General features: G+C 35.8%; 1 protein-coding gene across 2 annotated transcripts in view; it reads left to right on the forward strand.

The window, feature by feature from the left end:
• MYO3B (myosin IIIB) overlaps positions 1–22,797 on the forward strand; it is a 171,710-nt gene that overhangs the window by 106,008 nt on the left and 42,905 nt on the right. For both annotated transcript variants that reach the window (XM_031505414.2, XM_077785039.1), the window contains 6 exons: positions 2,222–2,333; positions 3,441–3,603; positions 4,290–4,370; positions 13,023–13,143; positions 21,136–21,199; positions 22,082–22,220. In XM_031505414.2, coding sequence (XP_031361274.2) covers positions 2,222–2,333; positions 3,441–3,603; positions 4,290–4,370; positions 13,023–13,143; positions 21,136–21,199; positions 22,082–22,220 — 680 coding nt within the window. The remainder of the gene's footprint in view (positions 1–2,221; positions 2,334–3,440; positions 3,604–4,289; positions 4,371–13,022; positions 13,144–21,135; positions 21,200–22,081; positions 22,221–22,797) is intronic.

The raw sequence follows: 22,797 nt of genomic DNA on the forward strand, positions 1-22,797 counted from the left end.
TTGTGGATGTTCTGTGCAAGGCCAAGAGTTGGACTTCATCATCCTTGTGGGTGTCTTCCAACTCACAATTCAGTGATTCTGTGACATAACTGGAAAGCCACAGTAAATATATTTAACCAGGTATAAGGTGTCTTCTGTGCCGTAGTTAGATCAATCAAAATGTTTGGAAAATCACATTTAGAGAAAGTTTTTAATAAATATTGGGTGACAATATGTTTACATACAGAAACTGTAGTTATTCCCACATAGTTACTCCCATGATTTGTAAAGTTCTTGTCATTCTGAATAGCTTGTTTTCTTAGACTATAGATATGTTTAAATTTATAAAAACATTTTTTAAAATAGGATTTGATAAGAACAATAATCATTGTTTTATTTATGGGTTTTTTTGGAGCACCAAAAGAACTACATTCTAGATCATGAAAGAGCAATTGGAGAGGGTACTATCTTTGACAGATAATGAAATTTGTCATTAACAAAATGTTGTGGTCAGGCAGGTAAATAACACAGTTCAAAATACTTGTTATTCAGATATTTGTCACAAATAAGTCAACTTTTCAGTAAATGGAATGCCAATGGTAAGATGAGAATTATGAGATTTCCCTTGAATATTTTATTGCATCAGTGCTATCTAAAAATTATTCCATGGTTTTACAATTCCCATCAATAACATTTCTTAAAAGATACATGAACAACCAGTGTCCCTCCCTTCCTGCCTTCCTTCCTTCCTTCCTTCCTGCCTGCCTTCCTTCCCTCCCTCCCTCCCTCTCATGTGTAACTCACAAGGCTATCTGAACTGGCTTTTGAAGCAAACAGCAATTTAGTATGAATATAACTGCCCCCATCTATTTGTCAGCTATCTGTTGAAATTGTGTGACATCAAAAAATATTTGTGATACATATATTTTAAATCTGAGTTTTATTAGTGCAACTCAGTACTGGCATCATTAACTTTTTTTGTTTTGTAAAAATTGGCATCATTAACTTCAGTAATAAGGTGGAGGAAATGTACTTTCTTCTTTTGAATACACCATATCTCTCCAAACCTACTAATAGTCATGGGTTGATATTTTGAAAGACTTGGCTAAAGAATTTGCAATGTCATGTTGTTGAGAAAGTCACTACATTAAAAGGAACTCACTAATGCATAATCTGCTATCAATATGCAGAGTTAGGTTAGCAGTGTCTCCAGTTGGTGAATATCTATGTGTCTGGTCCAGAACATATTCCAGTACTTCTCACTTCAGATGTCATTTTGTTCCTGTTTGATCTTAACTGACTGTTTTAGTGGGTTTTTTCTTTCTTGTGACAACTGGAGCTAATATATAGAGATTAACTGGAACTAATAATTGAAAAGCATACTCTTCTGACTTAAAAAAATTAAAAGAAAGTGTTGCAAAATTCTCAATTTTCTAATTGCTTCTCCATATTTTCTTCAGTATAAGGTGGGATATTTTCTTGACTCTGTGTGGCTACAGAGGAATCTGTCTTTGAGATTCACTGATCACATTCTTCGGTTCATGTTTTAAAGAACATCTGGTGGCTCTTCCCCATGCTAATAATTAGTAGAATGGTTTGCTCAACCTGCTAGTTCCTCTCAATCCTAATGTAAATAGAGTAGCGCCTTTAGAAATATAACTTAATACCAAGACAACACATGGCAGCTAATAAGTGAGAGCTGAGGTGGCACAAGTGTACTTGTGCTAAAATAACCTTAAATTTGTAAACTAACTGGCACATGTTCTAGCTGTTAGTTAACGTAATTGTCTGCTAGTAGGTTTACTTAAATATTATAAAACCAGTCTTCCTAAATGCAAAATGGCTTATAGGTAGGAAGGGACTGGTTCTTAAATAATTTCAAACATGTTTGTATCCCTTTTTCATTAGCTATATGTTATTTAGCATAACTGTTAGGAGCTACTCTTTGCAAAGGAACATAGGAAAAAAAAGAAAAGACAATATTGTTTAGTATGGATCTGCTCCAGACTCATAAAATTGATCATAATAATTCCAATTAATTGTTTATCCTGATAATTTATATGTTCAAATATCTATTTATGACAGCTATGTCATGATTTGTGAAGACACAGTTGTCATGAAGTATGTATGAGTATAATGAAGAATTTGGCCTATTAATTCTACAGATAAAGTTTGGAGCTAGCAAAAAACAGTGGAAGTATATATTGGTTGTCAATTCAATTATTTCTTTACTATTTTGCAGGTATTACTACCTTGCATTCAAGGCACATGAGACTCCCCTTGGTAGCAGAGAAAACTGTCTTGCCATTTTGGAGAAATCTAAACTTGACAACTGGATTCTTGGGAAAACCAAGGTATAGGGTGCTAACATTTTCTCACGGATAGTATACTTTTATAAATCACGTCTAATAGTGGTTCAGAAAGTACTGCATGAATGAACAAAAAAGGAAATAATTTGCTCCACTTAGCTTCCCAGGTTATGGAAGTGCCCTTCCAAGCCAGCTTAGTTAGCGCTGCAAGAGGAGGGGTACATTGGGTACCTCCCCAAAGTGCATTCAGCACATGGCTGCCTTGATACAAACAGTACCTCTGTCAGTGCCTGCTGTTGTAATGACTTCCTGAAGTTTCCCATTTTTCTTAATAATGACACAGCTGTTGCAATTTGAATGTCACAATTTGACCCATCATATGAGCCTGGCTGGTACCATTATCCATTCATGGAGTTTCAGGTAAGCTCCTCCTGGCTCTGTCAAAATCCTTTGTTGATGGTTTAAAATGGAGTGAATGGCTTCTTTTAAAAGGATGTTATACAGCACTTTGAGTTGTTTTACATTAAACAAAGGAAAAACTGTGAGAATTTTCTTGCCCAAGATCCAGATAAAATGTATGTAAGCACCCATAGGACTTGCCTCCTTAGGGAGAATGCTTTTAGACAATACTATGTCTAAAACCAAATTCAACCCAAGATTTGTGTTTCCACTGACAAGAAAGGTCATTTTTTCAAAATTGTTCATATCTGTAAAAATATTACTGTCCAATCTACTTTTTAAAGGGGATAAATATGGGATTTCTTTTCACAGGATCACAGAATATTCTGAGTTGGAAGGGACCACAAGGATCATCAAGTTCAGCTCCTAAGTGAATGGCCCATACAAGGATTGAACCCCAACCTTGGTGTTACTAGCACCATGCTCTAAGCAACTAAGTTAATCTTATGGTTAGCAGTGGGGTGGTTATTATCAGTGGAATAAAGAAGTTCCACAAGTACACAAGAGCAAATAATTGATTCAAAAGATTGCGATGCTATGTACAATCAGTATTTTTTCTAGTTTTCTCAGCAATTTACACCCTTCAATAGGCCTGCTGGAGGACTAATGAGAAGGCAAAATGGAACAGGTTATAATACTGATTGTAATAGTGATTTTTTTTTGTTGTTTTGATTTGTTGTTGTTCCACTACAGGTATTCCTTAAGTATTACCATATAGAGCAGTTAAATTTGTTCCTGCGAGAAGTTATAGGGAGGGTGGTGGTCATGCAAGCCTATATCAAGGGATGGCTCGGAGCAAGGAGGTACAAGAAAGTAAAAGATAAAAGAGAAAATAGTGCTATTACAATACAGTCAGGTAAACTATCATATTCCCTGTTTTACTAAGTGTCTTTGTATTTCAATCAGTTAAGTTGCATGTACATTGTTAATTTATTAATTATGGTTTACTATGAAATCTAAATGACTGGATGTGTTTTCTCGTCAGCTCATTGATGAAGATATTACTGATTTACTTCTAAAGTGTCAACATTTAGGAATGTCTTTATTTAAATATTTTAATCTTTTGAATGTGATGCCTGTGCACAAAATAAAAATATTGTTAGGTATGTCTATAATAATATGCAGCGCATAATTGAAATGCAGTAGCACATGTTCCTGCCTGTGTACCAGAATTGAAGACATACAACAAAAAATGGGCCTGAGAGGCTGATCATCAGTAATTTAGCAGGTTTCCTTGTAGTGATTTGGGGAACTGTGTGAGCAGGAATGATGACACACCCTTTTTTGGGGGCTAGGATATCAGTGAGCACATGCAATTAAAATTTGAATGAGTGAAGTGGTGTTTGAAGTTGTGAGGATGTGAATACTGCAGTCATGAACGCAGAGTTCAACATGTGAGTGGGTGGGGAAGAGCTATTGGGGGTGGGGGCTGAAGTAGTTATGGCAGGAGAAATGAAAGTTGCAGCACATCTCTGACCCTGTAGACTCTGTAGCAATTCCTTAAATAAATGTAATTTCCAGCACATGTTTTTTTATTTTTAGCCTGGAGAGGATATGAAGCTCGCAGGAAGTACAAGGAAATAAGGAACAGAAGAACTGATGCTGCTATACATATTCAGGCAGGTAATTAAAACAGTATTTCAATTGCTAACACCTATTTTTCTGTGGGTGATTTTGCATGTATCAGTGTCTATAGCCAAAAATAAAGTGAAGTCCAAATAAAAGCTGTCAAAAATATTACTTCTGATTATTTTTGCTTCAGTGTCAAATGATGTCAGTGACAGGTATCATGGACTTTGGACCTTTTATAAGGATTTATCTGGAAGCAAAATATAATAATTAAAAGCTGTTAGGTTAGTTCTTGGCTAAAAGTGTGGATAGAAGACACTAGACGTGCATTTCTCTGTCTTTGTTTGGACCACTGATCTTGGCAGATTGCCATGTTTTTGTTTTGACTGCTTGCTGGGTTTGCCAGCTTTGACCAATCTTTTGACAATCTGCCAGACTCCTTTGCAGCCATATCAATATGAATTTGAATAAACTTTAAAGAGATTATTGGAGGAACAGGCCCATAGGGCTGTGTAGGTCTCTAGTAAAGAGCAGAGTACCATATGGCACAGAAATCTAAGAAGCAGCGTTGTGTATGCTGTGAACTCAATGGTGTTTTCAGATGCTGCCAATATGAAGCAGCCTCCATATGATGCAGTGCAGTACACCTTCCATGTCCAACTGCAGGTTCAAAGATTGTGACTGATAAAAAACAACTGTAGCTAATGTGTTTACAGATAAACCAAGATACCACTTCTACCAGTTTCCTGTGTTACAATTCCTTAAGCTTTATCACCTCTTGTTCTGTATCTTACAGTCTGAAATCAATATGAAGAATATTTGTTGTAATATTCTTTTACTTGTTCTTAAACCATTTCCAGTAAATTAATTCATTTTGGTGTAGTCTAGTTTGCTACTCTGAAATTAAGTGTTGCTGAGACTTTCAGGAGAAAACAGAATACCATTCTAGTTACCAAAAGGAAAATAATATCATTAGGATCAAACAATAATTTGTAGCTTTGCTTATGTACTGTTATGTAAAATCATGAAGCTCTAGGGTTAAATGCAGTATATTCTATTAAATGGAAGAAATTTTTTCCTGTTAGCAAAAAGCACTGAAGGCTTGCACAAGTACTCCTCTCTCTCATTCTTCCTCTCCTTTATGTTGTCATTTTCAGTGTTTTCATGATAGCACAGAGAGTAGATCTTAAAGTATCCCCCCAACCCCCGCCACTATTTCCTGGAGTATTGGCTACCTTTGCAAGTATATACATACCTGGACTTTGATTACAGCGGTCTTTTGTTGAAGAAAGGAAAGTGAAATTGTTAACCCATGACTATCTCACTATTACCAGCTCCTTAAGATGAGAGTTACCTCAGGTACAATAGGAAGCTTGTGTGTACCATTATTACTTGGAGATTGCAGGGGACATTCTGCCTTAAGTTTTATCAGACAGTTTTCTACCTCTTTAGAGGAAGATACTGAGGTGGTCTGCTGTTAGCACACATGGGAGAGATTCAGAGCTCTGTTGCTTCCTGCCATCTTTTAAATACTGTGTGAAACATGGCAGAGCAAAGGCAGTGGGAGTGAACTGGGACAGTTGAACCCTCTGGACCTAATACTGGAGAAATGTTGTTAGTACTCTTCTCTTCAACACACACAGTGGTTTTTTTTGTAACCTGGCACTTGACTGTTTCAGTGATCAGCCTCGGTGAATAAACATTAAGGACTACAGGGTTAAGAGTGACAGTGAACCTTTGTGTATAATTAGGCTGGCTTCTCCTCCTGTCTTTGGTACTCTAGTAGAATGGGAATAATAATAGCAGTAGCAACAACAACAACAACAATAATAATAATAATAATCCTCAACACTTTTATGTCTGCCTTTGGAAACCTATATTTAGGACTTCTTATTTGAAATTATTTCTTGTGTCTTCTCTTCTCAATATGCTAATTATTCTGTGTTTCAAATCAAAGCTTATGCTTGCTAATCATGGCCATCTTCCAGGTTTTAAAATACACTGACAGTTTTTGCATTGTTTACATAACATTACACAGTCCAAGTGCCTAGTGACATGGAGACAAAAGGTACTCGAAATCTCTCCCTTCTCTGCACATCTTACAGTGTGGGTGTAGTTCAAGGCAGCTTTCTAGTAAAATGGAGTACAGTCACCTTTGCAGTTTTTTTTTAAGAGCCATTTCAGGCACTGAGATAAATTGTTTGCATTCGTCATCCACATTAGCAAAACCATATAATTAAACTATATGTACTTCCCTCTCCTTTCCCTCCCCCCTGCCCCACTCATGCAGGCCTTGGAATTTAGGAAGCATTTGGCTTACATGTTTCTACAGAACAGCGCATATTGAAATTTGTTTTCCTTTCATCTCTTTCCCAATAAAAGCAGCCGCTCAGCTTATCCCTTTAGCTTCCTCAGAACTTCCTTTCAGAATTCCCGATCTATTACAGCACATTCACATACCAGAAACAAGATGCCTTTTCATGCTGTCAACCTTTTTCATCTGAAATGTAAATTAATTCTTGCTGGTACGCTTTGACAGAGATCAAAGTAGGGGTATTAACCTTATTGGGCCTTCTCCTCATCAGAATCAGTTCCAAAGACTGCAAGGGTAGTGTTAGGAGGCCAGTCTTCACTGTTATCTATGGCCCTCCTCCAGGCAGTCCTCTGTCTACAAGTCAGCATTTCAAAGGCGCTGATTTCTTTTGTAAATGACCTTATCATTACTTTAAACTGTGTGAAAAATGATTTGCCTGAATAATTCTTGCAGGATTATCCTGCTCATTTTAATTGTGGGGGGACTTCATTCAGGTTCCAGGATATTGTTTAAGTGGTTTTGACAGCAAGTGATCATAGACTGATAAAAAGGAGGAACACAGCTCCTGATTGGAAACCTCTTGACTTGTTCAGATTGTTCATTTTTTGCGAGTCAGTCTTTGAGGTAGGCTGCATTTGCATTTTAAAAATAAACAGATGCCTTTCAAATACATGAGCTGGTGGTCTGGAGATCTCTGTGGGCCCAGCAGTTCACTATCCATTGAAGAAATGTTGGAAGAAAAAACAAACTTAGAAAAAAAACAAACCTCACAATATACATGAGGATAAAATTATTATAATAAGTGTATTATATTACAAGAAAATAGTCATTCTTTCAGATGGGGAAAACCCTCACTAGGAGACAAAATATTAGTGAATTTAAATTAAATGGGGAAGAAAAAGCTACCCTACTTCAGCATATTTGCATCTCAGGTTCTCAGAATATACAGATGTTAATAGACTAATGGCTAAAATGGTACACAGGAATAACAAGGTCTTTCCTCATACTTCCAGTCACACTTTCTCAAACTGAAGATTAGAAAATGCTACTTTTTAACTTAGAAACAAATGGTAAAGAATGATTTTGTGTTAAGTGTTTGAGTTGACAATACTTTGTATTTCTGAATATTTCTTTGTAATTGTAATTTGCAATGTTTCAATTCACATCTATATGAGAGGGAAAAATATATTATCAAAGATTTTTTTAAAATTATTTTGCCATATTCACAGCTGGTTTAAATCAGTGTATATCCACTGAATCATCTGATTGAAATGTTGCTTCATTGATTTACCTCACATGCAAGTCTCATTAAATGTTTATTTTAGAATAATTAGAATTTAAAGCAACAGATAATACAATTATGAAAGTATGTTTTCTAGTTATGATAGCATGTATTTCCATGCAGTGTGACTTGTCCCAAAGACTTAAGGGAGGATTTTAGTCTGGTTATTTTATTTGTGAACTGACATTGCCAAAATGCCAAATGAGTGGTGTATGCAATTCATTTAGATCTGAGGTGACATCACTGAATTCATTTTAATTAGGTCCACTTTAGCCATCTGGAATATACTGTGCAGCTCTGGTCAAGACTGAGTTAAACTATGCTTCCAGAGGTGAGCAAATGACTAATCCACTGAGCCACCATCTCCTCCTCCAACACGTGCTCGCACACTCACCATATGTCATACTCTATTAGAAAATTCTTTATCAAGAACTCTAGATTTCGCCTCCTTTTCTTAAGTAAGAAATGATGGATGTTCAGAAGGAAGTATCCCCTTGTAAACTGCTTTCCTTCTGTAACTTCTGCAGATTGTTTATATTGCAGTGTTGCTTACATCTCTCTAACATGTACTTCTGACAAAATTTATTCCTTTTTAATAAAAAAGAAGGACAGAGACAATTGCAATTTACTGGTTTACCTTTATAATAAATGTAAGATTTTAATAAAGACATTGCCTGTGGGACTTTCAGCAGCAAAAATATAGTGTTAGTTTCAGTAGAAGACAAGGAAATATTTTTGCATATTTATTCCTGTATTTATTCATCTATTTGTATTGCTGTGTGTGTACATGCACTCAGCTAATACCATTGTATAGCTCTAAGAATTACATGAGTAAAATGTTCCAAAAACTTCTAAGCACTTCATAAATATATCTAAAAATGTTTTAAAATTTTCTTGAAAATGACCTCTAAATAGCAGATCTGTTTTTCTTTTTTGTAATCAGTAGTTTTCTTTCTTTTAACTACATTGTCAGTGTAAAAAACGCTGAAGACATGTTTCTCCTAATGGCAGCTGAACTGATTTATCATATTATCTTAATTTCACAGTCATGGTAAACACTAGTTTGTACAGGCTGCACAGCTTTGGTTAACTTTACTCTTCCATCTCTTTGTGTCCTGTACTTGCTTATGGCATCCAGTTATGCTTCATGTTTAGTATGTCTCTAGTAACCATTAAAGGCCATTTTAGAAAACTGAGAAGGTCCTATAATTTTAAACTATGGGGGTTTATATTCCATCCCCCTCTCTGAGCTAAGCTATGTCAATGTTCAATGTTTCTTCTGATTTTGAGGAGAAAAAATGGAGGCTATTCTTACTGGATTTCATGCTAAAATCAAGAAGGGACAATATACAATAAAATCTCTTCATTTTCCTTGCTGATACTGCCATAATCATCTTCACTTTTTTATTTGACCAAGTCGCAAGATCAGAGACTGTGATGCATGGTGGTCACAGCACCAAGCCTGACACGGTTCAAGAAGCGTTTGGACAATGCTCTCAGGCACATGGTGTGACTCTCGAGAAGGGTCCTGTGCAGGGCCAGGAGTTGGACTTGATGATCCTTGTTGGTCACTTCCAACTCAGCACGTTCTGTGATTCTGTGAATTCTATGTCCAGGTGTTGATGTGCATCAGTGACACCAGACCTGATGACAGCCTTAGTGAGTCTTGCTAATAGTCAGTGTTTGTTGCTGATAGTTACTGCTTCTACATGAGAATTCATAACTTCCTTCTCATAATACTTCTGCTGGAGAACTTAGGAGGTTTTTTTTCTATTAAACATGCATCACTCAATATCCATCTAGAGAGGTGAAAGAGGGAAGTATTCATGGCACCCAATAAAAGATGTGACTCTATGCCTTCTACTGCTCATTAAAATTAATTTGGCATGGAATGAATAATCACATTCATGGGCTCTAATTTCTCTCAGATGCTGTTAGTTAAGTTTCTGAATGCTCTTTTAGCTAGACAAATTAAGAAAGTGATGTGCTGTTCCTAGGAAATCAACTACCTTCTCTTTAGCAAGCATGAACTTTCACTTCTGAGTTGCTGTTACTTGCTATTTTAGGTGATATGACAGAATAAAAATGTGTCTGTGTAGAAAAAGTCTGTTTCACATGATTTTTCAATGACTAGAATTAATCCTTCTACTGTTTTAAAACTACTTCATCTCCTTTCTTTATAGTTCTCTCATAGACCTGTGATTGTTTAGCTTTGATCTTTTTATACTGTGCTTCACAATTTGCTCTGTAATTATATATTTCCTATGGGAATCAGAAGGCAAATGCCTGGACTTTCACTATCTGGAATTATGCAATAGTGTGTGTGTAGTGAATTTTGCCTTGGTATTTAGACCTTAAGACCTTAAAAGTTTGTAACTGCAAGATATCAAATTTCAGACTCCCTGAGGTAAATAGATTCTTGGTTTGCTAGGTGCTGAAACTGACAGAAAACTCTCTTTGTGTGAGAAATGATCAGTACAATAAGTAAAAATTCATATCCTAATTTGTGGCACATAAAGCATTTAACACCAAGTTACTAATAGAAGTGTTAAAATTAAGTTCAGTTCCTATGTTGCTTGTCAGATCCTGTAATCTTTGGCTATGTAAAGATCAGGATTAAAGCTACTGTTGCTGGAAAGTTTGGAATATAGACTGAATAAGGTGAAAATGAGGTGACAGCTGGTAATCATTCTTCTTCAATGATGCAGTGATTGTTCATGGAGCAGTAGCAACATGAGTCTGCTAATTTCACACTCTTTGAGCCAAGTGCTTAGTGTCAAAACCAGCACCAGTCAGTAATGCAAATTGCTGTGATGGAGCAGCTTCCCAGCCTCTTAGACTCCCCCAGTAGAATTCTCTGCATATGTATTTCTTTTGAAACATTAGAGAGCCTGTTAATAAATATTGAAAAGATGCAGTCCTACTAGTGCTTGATGAAGCTTATGAGACTCAAAGAAGTTTGTTTACCCTGTACTTCTGCTGTTCCAGGAGTCAAAAGTAGGAAAAATACAGCTATTTACCTTTCAGATTCAAGGTAATTGGAAGAAAGTTAGAAACCATCTTGTGGGAAGGTTATGTTGAAGAGGAATTGATTTTTAAAATACCTATGAAAACAGAAGATAGGGCAAAAACTATGTTTAAGTCAGCTATAGCAGATTTTTACAGTGGATGGGGCAAAGACCCAAATGGTTATCCTGACATTAGTAAGAGTCTGTGATAAAAGAAAAACAATATTTAAATATAAAATCACAGCAAATATCAGGGTTGATTTTATAGACACACATGCAAAGAAGTATTAAAAACTGAAAAACTACTAAAGATAAAACTGAAATTTATCTTATCAGTTCATTTATTTCAGTGCTTCCTTATAGTAGTTCATTGACTGATTGACATGCAGCATGTTTCAGCTGCAGAGAGGTGCCTGCTGGCCAGCTGTCTCTGCTGCTGATAGCAGAGTAGGATTCTTGTCTGGTCAGTAGGGGATAGTTAAAGATTGGAAGCCTGTTCATATGGGACAAGTGAGAGCTTGCCTCATCTCTATCAGATAGGCAGACTTTCCTAGTCTGATTATTAAGGGTGGAAAATTCCTCAAGCCTCAGGATACCTAAGCTCTGTATTTGGTTCAACACCTCAGCAGGCCAAACTTCTGTCATGCCTTCTGTAAAGTGAATGACTGTTTATTTTCATAACCTCTCATTAAAAGGCAATTTTTGTTGCTTCTTATCCCAGAAACCTCAGTGCTTTCATAAAAATCAGAAATGTGAGATTCAGAAAAACCTTGTTAATCTTCTAATCAATTTCTCTGTTCCTCAATTTGTTCAGTATTTGTCCTGCCTCCCAATTTCCTTCAGTGATCTACAATGCTGATCCTGATCCTACATGAGGTTGCCTTAGACCTTATTTCTGTGTCTATCTGTGCCTGTAATATGTAATCCTGGACCCCAATGGGAGGGCTGCTCTTCTCCTTTGGGTATTTTATTTTCAGAATTACTCTGGTTTGCATGCATTTAGTGTGTGTAAAAGCTTTTCCTAGACAGGAAATATTTTTTTAAAAATCGTATTTCCTCAGCTCAGTTCACTATTCTTTTACTTACCATCTCACTGTTAGAACTGCAGTCCTGCTGGACTAAGATGGACACAGCTCCTTTCTCTCACAACCCTCAGCCTTATTCAGCAACTTCTTGTTGTATACTGAAACAATGGCACTGGTACTGTATTTACTTTTTCATTATTCAGTCCTTTCTCCCCTTCAGTATTTGTACTTAAAATAATGCTTGAAATAAACCCTACAAAAGAAAATTTTAATTTTTTTGAGTTCAAGTGTATATTGCAGCCTCTTTAGTTCTTTGTCCTAAGTGCAGTATGCATCGCTATCTGTGGTTTGTGCTGGAGATTTGTTACTGCTCACAGGTGTAAAAAATTCAAGACAAAAATATAGAAATAGTTATAGTATTCAGGTACCCAAACCAAGAGACAATCTGTGGAAATAAAGGATGTAGATAGTCTCAAAATGTTATTAATTTTCATTTTATTTACCATATCATTCCACTATGATTTTTTTCTGGTTGGTTTTTTTTGTTTGTTTTTTTTAGAAATTGTATAAATTCTAATGTCTATACATTTTCCCCTGATTTTATGAGAGGTATTTTAAATGTTTTATCATGGTTACAGTTAATTTAAAAAATAGGAAAAGACTAACTGAATATATCTGTCCCTGGCTCTGTACCCCACTGTCCCACAATAAAAGAAAGTAAAGCTTCTGATTCTGTTAAATTATGACTGCCTCAAAGGGAAGTTGTGATTAAAGAAGTTGTTTTGGGTGTGATTTTATTTTAATACATTCTGAGTTTAATTAATTTTTAAATTCGACACATTCTCTGTTTGAGGCCTGTTTTCCTTGCCTGCACTGTGCCAAGTGGTCAACAGTGAGAGTGTAAGGCCCCGTAGAATTTCCAGGTGTTGGTAACTTTGCAAACATTGGAGTCACTCTTGTGGAGTGCTAACTGTTCTTGTACACTAATTCAGTAAAAGCTCGGAACATTCAGGTCTGTGCTGCAGAGCCAGTTTCAGCTTCTCCAGAATATTTCTGATTCAAAACTATGTTTTTTAGCTTTTAGAGGATATATTGTTCGTAAAAACTACACAAAATTGAAAACCAGCATGGAGTGTGTAGCAGATCATCAGCTTACAAGCAGCTGCTCTACTTCTGATTTTGGCTGTGAAGAAGACTGGTAAGTTGAATCCTTTTTTTGGTATCTATTCTTAACAAAATTACTTCCTCACACAATAAGGTCTGAAAGGAGCAGATTTGTCATCATGATTCAGCCAGTTTTTAGAAAAATCTGCCATATTCTGACCACCTACTGTAGGTTAGCAAGTTCTCCAGCTTAGTCATCTCAGTGATCTCCCAATTGATGGAAATGTTTCATTTGCTATGGGTTGCTCTCCTTTTTTTGTGCACTTTTTCTAAGTACCCAGAATACTCTAGATTGCAGGTGATCAGCATTTCAGCATTCACTGCAGTGCATGTTATTAAATGTTCAAGAGTAGAACGTTACCCTTTTGTGCCTAAAAACCTCCATGCAGACCAGCAATGAGACAGGGAAAAGAGCTGTCAAGAGCAGATGGACACTTTCTGTCACTGACAAAAAGCTTAGGAATGCTGTAAACCATGATGGTGCTCTCTTTCTTGAAGAGAAGAGTATTTTACCACTTTAAGTAATGGATTCACTCCAGACAGGTCTTCCTGTGACACTTCCTTAGGTATGAAAGGCAAAAGGGATCTGTTATATTTGACTCACCAACATTGTTCTAGGATGGGTGGCTGCATTTCCAGGACTAATCCCTTTCATTAGTTTCAGTGACTGAGAGTTACAAGATCGCTCCTACTGAAGCCATTCTGGAGAAGTTAACAGTTATTTCTTTTTCCATGTATGCTCATAGCAGTGAGTTTTGGTAACTTCCTTACTAATTCTGGTATGTGCCCTAGAACTTTGTTCAGCTGTAACCACTTGCATTCTTGCAGGTTATTGGTGCTCCACCATCTTTCCCTTGAATCAAGTATTCTATTTCAGCAAGAAAAAGATTCAGACCATTGGACAAGGACTAAATAAATAAATAAATAGTTTTTGTAATGATTTTCAGGGTGAAGAACAAGCCATTGCATTTTACCATCGTAGCTCTGTTTTGGGGTTGTTTGACTGCTCACTGGGGATTGAGATTCTAATTTATGATTCCCTTCATGTGCAGGCAGCACCTTCTGTTTCTTTAAATCTTTAAGGTGTGTGTGTCTTGTGATCTCTTTAGGACTGTTGATGATCACCTGTTCATTTGTTCTCCAGTCTGCACTAATGGTTGAAAGCAAGAGCTAATAAGATGTCTACTGTCAGTTTTCTTTGGCATCCAGAATTATAATTATTTACAATGTAAATAGGCTTTTTCATAGGCTTTCATGTTTGGAGGCACAGAGCCTCTTTAATTTTTTTATTCACTTATTTCATGTATAGGAATGGTTCTCTTCTATTTTTTGCATTAAAATATCTCTGGAACTCTTTGTTACTCACCAAACAAATTTATTTAGATTTGGTACAACTTGGCTTAATTGTACATCTTTTGAGACTCACAGAGATTTTATGGTTTGTTTACTGTTGAGGTGAATTTAGGCTCTTGTGTTGTAGCACAAATGCCTTTAAAGACATTTAGCCACCAAATTTACATTGAAATCAGTGTCTAAATGCATTTAGATATCTGACTTGACGATGTCTGTGTAAAATACATTGGCAATTCAGGTCTTGCACCCAGTCCTGGTTGCAGTTTACAGTCAGATAGATAAATAAATTCATCTTTTGCCTGGAGTTGGGAAACTGCCATTACTGCTGGCAGTTCTTAATTTATCCCAAACAAAAACTGCACAATATTTGCCTAATCCCATGCATTTCTTAGCAATGGCCTCAGGTTCCAGTGGTTTCAGAATCCTGGGACTAAATCCAGTAACTTAGTTGCCATAAATCAAGCGTCACTTTTTCATGTAGTTGTAACTGGGCTGTTGTTTTAAGCACATGGCTGTTCAGTCATACAGGAGGCTTGTAGGAAACAGAAAGGTGCAGATGCCTAACATAGTAGGTGGTAATCTGATCCTAGAGAAGGCAGCCTCAGTGTGGCTTCACGTACTGTGAAACAAAAATAAAGAAAATAAAGTTCTATTTTCTCTTCATTTTCTTTAATTTATATTAATTTGGTTTATTTTTATTTCCTTTTCATTTTTTCCCTTAACTGGTAGTTCTGAAAAATGAGAAATGAACTTTTCATTTCTTGTTGTATGCAGAGGAGTATAACTTTGCAGTTAAATGTATGGCAACCTGCTGCTCTTTTAAAGATCTGTGTAAAAGCTGAGTTATAGTGTTATACATAAAGCACTCAGTTTTACTAAGTCATGAATTTCAAAGTGTTCAGAAGAAATGAGCACTTAATAAAAATTAATTCCATAGAAGAAATTGAATCTCTACACCTAGTTCATGCTCCTCAGTCAGTGAATGCAGGACATAAGCACAATGAAGCTGATAAATGACATGGCTTTCTAATTAAATGCACACATTTGTTCATTTAGCATTACATGTTAAAATGTTTCATGCATTTATATGCTCGACTTGGTTATCAAATGCAAAGCTGATGTCACAGGTACTAAGGATTAATTGAGAGTTGGCAAATATACTCTGATTGGAGTAAAAATAGATAATGTAAATATTAGCAGGGCTTTGTCTCATTGAAAAAATATTTTTCCATTCAGTTCCACAAAGCTGTGGAAGTGTCTGTGACTCCTGCTGAAACAGGATCCTGAGAATAATTGTGCACCTGGGAAGCTGACACAAAGTTTTAATTATTCCCCAAAAACCATGCATGTATGAAACACTTGCCAAGCCTTTTTTTGATATCATCAGCCACTGAGAGGAAGCTGCAGACCTATGTGGCATCAAGGAACTGAACCACAATCAAGCCTTAAAAGGGGCAGTTATTTTAAAGTCAAACATGATCAAGACAAATAAAACATGGTTCAAATGAGGAAAGTGGAAACCTTTCTGAGCCATTTTTACAACAGCTGAATTGCAGATTTACCATTCTGTACAGAGCTGAATAGACAGCAGAGGAAGGAGGAATGTGATGGGGTTTCCTCTTTCACAAGGAGAGCACGGACACCGACCTTACTTAACGTCTGCCTCCATTTTGCAATTGATCATTGCAGAAATCAAAAATGCTGCATTTTGCAATTGCCTAGCTAAAATTTCAGGTTAGTATTAGGGATCTTTTGAGCTAATTAGGAATAATATATGGAGAAGTGAGAAGTAATTTTCTAAAACATCATGTGATTTGAACTTTTTAGATTGACAGATCTCTAGTGAATATATTTTTCATAAATATTCTTTCTTAGCAAGCTAATCTACAGTTCAATGACTAAGGACCTTAATCTATGCTACCTTGTTCATCTTCTTGTTCAGTCAGAGCTGTCATTCTTAAATATCTTTAAATCCCTTTAGAATCTCATCAAAGTATCTGTAACCTGCATGTTCCACCATCATCATCTTTTCCATTTCCTTCCCAAATGAAAATTGTGTTAAGTAATACTGATTTTATACTTCCCCAGGAAAACACTTACTGTATGGTTAATTACTTTCCTCTAGCTCACTGTACTATAGCTCAATGACTGCTAAACATCACAGTATAAGATAGTTACATGTATGTGATCATCATACTGTGTTGTATAGAAAAAGGCATTGTTTTCACATAGTGACTTTGTTACACATCAGTTGGGTCTGTGACTATAATTGTGTGTCAGTGAGTATCCCTTGCTCCTTGGTTTCTTTTGGAGCTCTGTGTGTTAAGAGTAGAGGATACCGGACATCGACACCAGTTCATACTCCTGAACTGAGTTAATTTGATTTTTTTTTCCCTGTATCTTTCTCTTGTTACCTGTTTTGTATTATGTCCAGGCTTTGGTCAGCTTAGGTTTTCAAAACCCTTATTTTCAGTAATGACATTCACACAAGCCTTACAGAATCAAGATTATATAAGAGAGTCTGTACAAAGCTACGCAGGCACACTAATTTACATGTTTAAAAAATTATAGACAAAGAATAATTATCCGCATTTTTATTTTCTACAGGAAGTATGCATGTAAAAGTCAAAGTTCTAGAAATGAGTCTATTTCTGCTCTCTAATGACTTGACTGATTAAGCAGAATCTGATTACTAAATTTGTGTAAGTATTAAGTGGTAGTACAAGGGCTTGAGAAGGTAGGATTGAAATTAGAAACAGTTACATGAAATGTAATGAACTGCAATATGAAAGTCAATAGTGCTCCAAAGTTTACACTGGGAGTGTACATTAGCAGTGAGGATGCATCAACTCACATGTGCATCATTACATTTTCTCATCACTGTCAAGATTTGGTTAAGGTAGTATATTAGAGACTGCCCTTGAAGAAAAGTCCATAGGCAGCAAAAATTATCACATTTCTCTATAAACCATGGTAAAGGATGGTGTCTAAGAAAGATGAAAAACTAAGGCTCATATGGTATCATTTCTCCAGTCATGAAAGGCTGATGTGAAAACAAAACTCTTGATTCTGTTGAGAATCAAGAGAGAAATAATGGGCTTGCATTGCAACACAAGAATGTTAGGTTAGACGTCAAGAAAAGCTTTCTAATGGTAAGTTGAGTTAAACCCTGTGTAGATTACCTTGGAGAGTTGTGACAGCTTCATCACTGCAGGTCTTTAAAATCAGGTTAAGCAAATATATGGAAAAAAAAAATAGGTGTAGCTGATTTTTCTCTGAAAATGGGGGGTGACTTATGATTTGTCAAAAAATTTTAATGTTTTGTAAACACACAGTGATTTCTTGAACTGTAATATTTCTGTGCCAATGGGTTTGGCATTGCAAGCCAGCTTTTATAGCATCGTAGTGCCACCAGGGAGTAAGTATAGAAATTGATCTAGAGGAATTCTCCATGTGTCTGCTTTATTTGCAATAGCATTGTCACTGTGCCTGAAAAATGAGTGGGGTTCATTTCTCAACGGTTTGCTACAGCTGGAGGCCCATTGAAATAGCAAGCAATGTGGATTTACCTGCATGGGCACTGGTGGATTAGCACATAACCACAGTATTCTGTGTATCACTGAGAGATTAAACATTATTTCAGTCACATGAACACAAATTAATTTAGGAACTGGTTTGATGTTAAGTCTCCTGTTTCATATAAAAGATCTTCTGTCTTCTTCTGTGGTTTCTTTACTTGATCTGCAGGCTTCTTCTCACTAAAGTGAGGCTCACTCTGTCAGTCAACAACAAAACATTCCAAGAATTCTTTTGATTAAAAGGAAAAGAAAAATAATCACTATGTTGATGTGTTTCTATTCTTGATTGAAAGGGTTGCATCTCTACATTTTAAACCTATTTTTTTTCAGGATCTTCAGAAGAATGCCACTGGGTCTTGGTGATTTATTCCATTACACCCTTCCCATACTTCCTCCTTGGGTGATTTCAGTTTCTGTCAAGATCACATTGCAATTTCTTGTATAAGGCATCTTTTGAATATGAATTTTCATTTCTTTCCACAAGAAAAACTGGTATAAAGACATTCTGGTTTCCTTTAATAGCTTCACTTTCCTATTTTTAATCATAACAAATATTGAGATTATTGCTTGTGATGGAGATAGGAAATCTGCAATCCTTGTGGTGTGCAGTAGAATCGACAGGCCTGATTCTGATGTCACTCGAGCTTTTAATTACTTTACTGTTCCTAAGTTTAGTTACTAAGGATTTTTAAATGTGTAAATGAGAATTTGGGCACAATTTTTTAGTGTTTTTTCCCTTCTTCTCATCCCTTTGGAAAATTTCATCTACCCATACTGGAAGGATTGAATTAGTTCAATTCAATAAAATACTGCTTTTGCAAAATGAACGGTATTATTTCTAGTAGAATAACTAGTAGTGTCTCATTTAAATAATGAAAGTTAAAGTGCCATTACTCATAATGGACAGAGTAACTCCAAAACTAGATATATTTTCTCCAACATAAGTTAATCTCCATTACTAGATTTATGTTGCTATGGTTCAACTGCTTTCAGTGCAAAGGATAGTGAGTCTATACACTATACAGATGTGCAGACAGACCTTAAGAATCAATATTTCTTCTTTTTCCAATGTTTCTTGCTAATGGAGTGATTTATAGACAGTCTGTATGTGAAGAATGAGGCATATTATATAGCTCAGTAGCTAAACAGTCAGCAGCAAATTGGTGAGTTCCTGACTGAAACCAGGCCCATGAACCCAGATCTGCAGCTGATATCATGTTTTCAGAAGTATTCCCTGCCAGTGTGATTTTGTGGTGGGTTGACCTTGCCTGGCTGCCAGGTGTCCACCAAGCTGCTCTGCCATTCCCCATCTTGTCAGGACAAGGGAAGAAAAGTGCAATGAAAAGCTCAGGAGTAGCAGCTAGTAATCAAGTGCATACTTCTGGTAGCAGCAGTAATTCTGTGGAAGGTTGGGCTCCCTTGTGGCAAATACAACCCAAATTAGGATTGTTTTAATCAGAAACAAAGCATCACTGGCATCCTGACAGAGAGTTGGGGTTTAGGGGCTTCCAAATTCCAGAGGCTGATTTTTGCTAGCTTAATTTGTACAGAAGGGGAGTTGCTGATTTTTACCTTTGTGCTTTAAACAATTATATAAGGTTCTAGCTGTGGGACAGTTGTGTATTTTTTTAGAAGAAGACAGAGATTATTTTTATGCTGCTTATTTAGATCCAGATCCAAACCACTACAGAATCTGAATATTTAAATTTATATGATGATTCAGTCTGGTTTTGGCATTGTAGGCCATTTGCAACATACTGATCTGACAGAAATTTTTGATTTTGACATCCACCACAGTGATATTTGAGAATTATTCATCATTTTTACCTTGTATTTGACTTATTTTCAGAAATACTGGGGAAAAGGGGAGTGCATAATCTCAACAAATGCTTGAGGAAATTTTAGGGGAAAGTGGCAGGTTGTCTAACCAGTGCCACTAAATAAATTATTATCTAAATAATATATATACAAGATATATAGTAATAAAAAACTTTACAGATAATATAGTGTATGCATAAATGCAGTGTAAAATACAGTCCTAGACGTATGTTATACTTTCCACTTTAAGAAGTGTGCCAGTACTAAATGATAATGCATTTCTAAAATGGATCCCTTCATTTCCTCCAAGGAAAACACAAGTCTAAATTCAATTCACATTTTAGGAATAATGTTTTTCTTCTCTTTCTTTATGTCAAAGAATAAAGGGGGACTTAAATTCCCCTTACCTGACATGCAAGTCCAAAGTTCCCTCATGAAATTGAAACATTACAGAAAATATGAACATTTACCATGTTCATGAACTTCATTCTTTTAACAATGAAAAATTCTTTGTTTTAATCCCAGTTTGAGGACCATGAGCACACCAAATAATTTCTATTAACCTCATTTTTTTTGATCCACTAAATGAAATTGGTAGCATCTTTTTTGGTATTGCATAGCTGAAGATTCTGAAACAAGTTCTGTCTGAGTGGACTTTACTGTTGAAGAAATCCATTGACTTCAAAGGCCTGACAACAAGGATCATGGCCAGCAGAAGGTTTTTATGTTACTTCAATCAGCATTAATGAAGTAGGAGTTGACCTTTAATATTTTTATTGTGACATAATGTGATGGTAAAATAGTAACAGATATAGACAAAGAATGTAAGACATCTTACTTCTTGCTCTGTCCTTAACTCACATGTGTTTCACTTCTTCCTCATCCATCAAATTTTGAGTGTCTAAGTTTGAATTCTCTGAAAATAGCTGTTCATAGCCCTGGGAAAAAATATTTAATGTAAAATCTTAGCAAATTAATACATTACTTCAATTTTGTTTAATTCTCATAAAATAATTTTACACATCTGCACAGACACACACATTTTTAATGACAAATTCATTGCTCATAACCTGTTGCTGTGTTTTAACAGTGTGCACTTTCTTAGAAATGGGACTGCTCTGGTTTTTTTTCTGAATTGGTTGTATGTGCATATTTAGAAATTGGGGAAGGGAGAAAAGGGAAAATCAACAAAAAAAGTGTGTATGCCAGTAAACCTTTTGTAAGAGTGAAGAAATTACAGTATTTAAACTAATTTTTTTCTTTTTCTTTGCTTTTAGGCAACAAACCAGTAACCAGTCTTCTCCCATGGTGCCTGATTTTCTTGACAAACAAACTAAAAAGGTAGTACTAAGTTTATATTCTAAAACAACATCCCCTTATAACTTCAAATTCCTGAGTCTACAGTTCTGCAATGTGTTCATGTCTGCTTGGCATAACCATCGGAACATGAAACCGTTAGTGATGTTTTGAAGTCTTTGAGACAAAAGCCTGCTTGCTAAGAACTTTAGTTCTGTAGAGAGACAGGGAGGTACAGTGAATAAGAGAATCAAAAAGCTGGAAATTTGCTGCTGAGAATAAATGCTAGCTGCTCCCTGAGGTGATTTGTCTGTGCACTTCACTTTCTACAGATGTTAGAGACTCTTTTTTAGTAAGGACCTGAGGTTCTTTGGTAGCACTTTGATATCCTGCTCGAATTCAATATGTGAAATGGAGGAGTCGCTCTGTGACTTGGAGCACAGCATAGTCTTTGAAGTCTGATCCAATTTTTGCTGCTTACCATTTGATGTTGAAAGGATGAAATGGAGAAAATGTACAGTTTTTGCCAGTAACTCTGCTGAGCATATGTAAGATTAAAAAAACAAAATCCCTTGGATGATGTACTTAGAAATGTTAAGCAGATTAATACCTTCCTATAGCTTTTTCTAAAGATACAAATTAACTATGAGAGCAAATCAGCATACAGTGCATGCTATGATTTAACTGCGTGAGGAAAAGGGATAAATAAGTTAAATGGAAAAAAGTAAACAAATGTTTGTGACATGGGTGCTAAGTCAGTGTTGCTGAAAGCCACAAGAATCTTGTGTTACTTAAATCTAGCATTAGATGTTGCAGAGAGCCTTCAAAAATAGCAAGTTGCTCTCTATGAGATCACAGCTGTAAGTTACCATAAGCAAGTGAAATCAATACATTTCTTTGTGCCTAAACCAGCATTCTTTATTCCAGAATAATTTGGATGAGATTTCTGCTTCTCCATTTATTCTAAAACATTCATTTGAAACTAATGATTCACAATCAATTAGCCAATCCCAGACAGTTGCAGACCATCAGTTCTCAAGTCTCTTAACATCCTGTAAAAAAGGAGGTAAGAAATAATAAAGTAGCAGAGATATTTTATATACTGCTTATAAGCTATATGTTGCCAACATGTAATTTGCTTTATATATTGATGAGATCATTTAACAATCCTTTGAAAGGCAGGAAACATAACAGAAAAACTTTCTTCTACACTTCTACACTTCTACATTTTCACTCTGGAAATATGAAAGAGTCCTTAAGTATCTGCATTACAGAGGCAAAAGTAAAATGATTTTTAAAATACACCTTCTGTTAAAAATGTCATTGCTAATCTCAAAATACCCTTTTAATGAAATCAAATCTACCTTCAAGAGCTTCAGCTTTTCTTTGCCTTCCAACCTCAGAAGTCTAAGACGGTAATGAAATCTCCCACGTTGGGCAGAATGAAAGACACCTAGTTTGTTCACATACACAAAGTTTCAATCAGCAACATGGGAACATTGCAATAATTCTACAATTTATGCAGTGCAATTTTTTTCTTTTATTTGCTGTTATGTTACTTTTGCCATGTTCAGCAAGAGTTTAAAAACTTAAAATAAAACATTTTGACATTTTTTGAATTTTACCTGTTTTATCTTTGGATA

This window comes from Lonchura striata, chromosome 8, assembly GCF_046129695.1.
Source record: "Lonchura striata isolate bLonStr1 chromosome 8, bLonStr1.mat, whole genome shotgun sequence".
Lineage (NCBI taxonomy): Eukaryota > Metazoa > Chordata > Aves > Passeriformes > Estrildidae > Lonchura > Lonchura striata.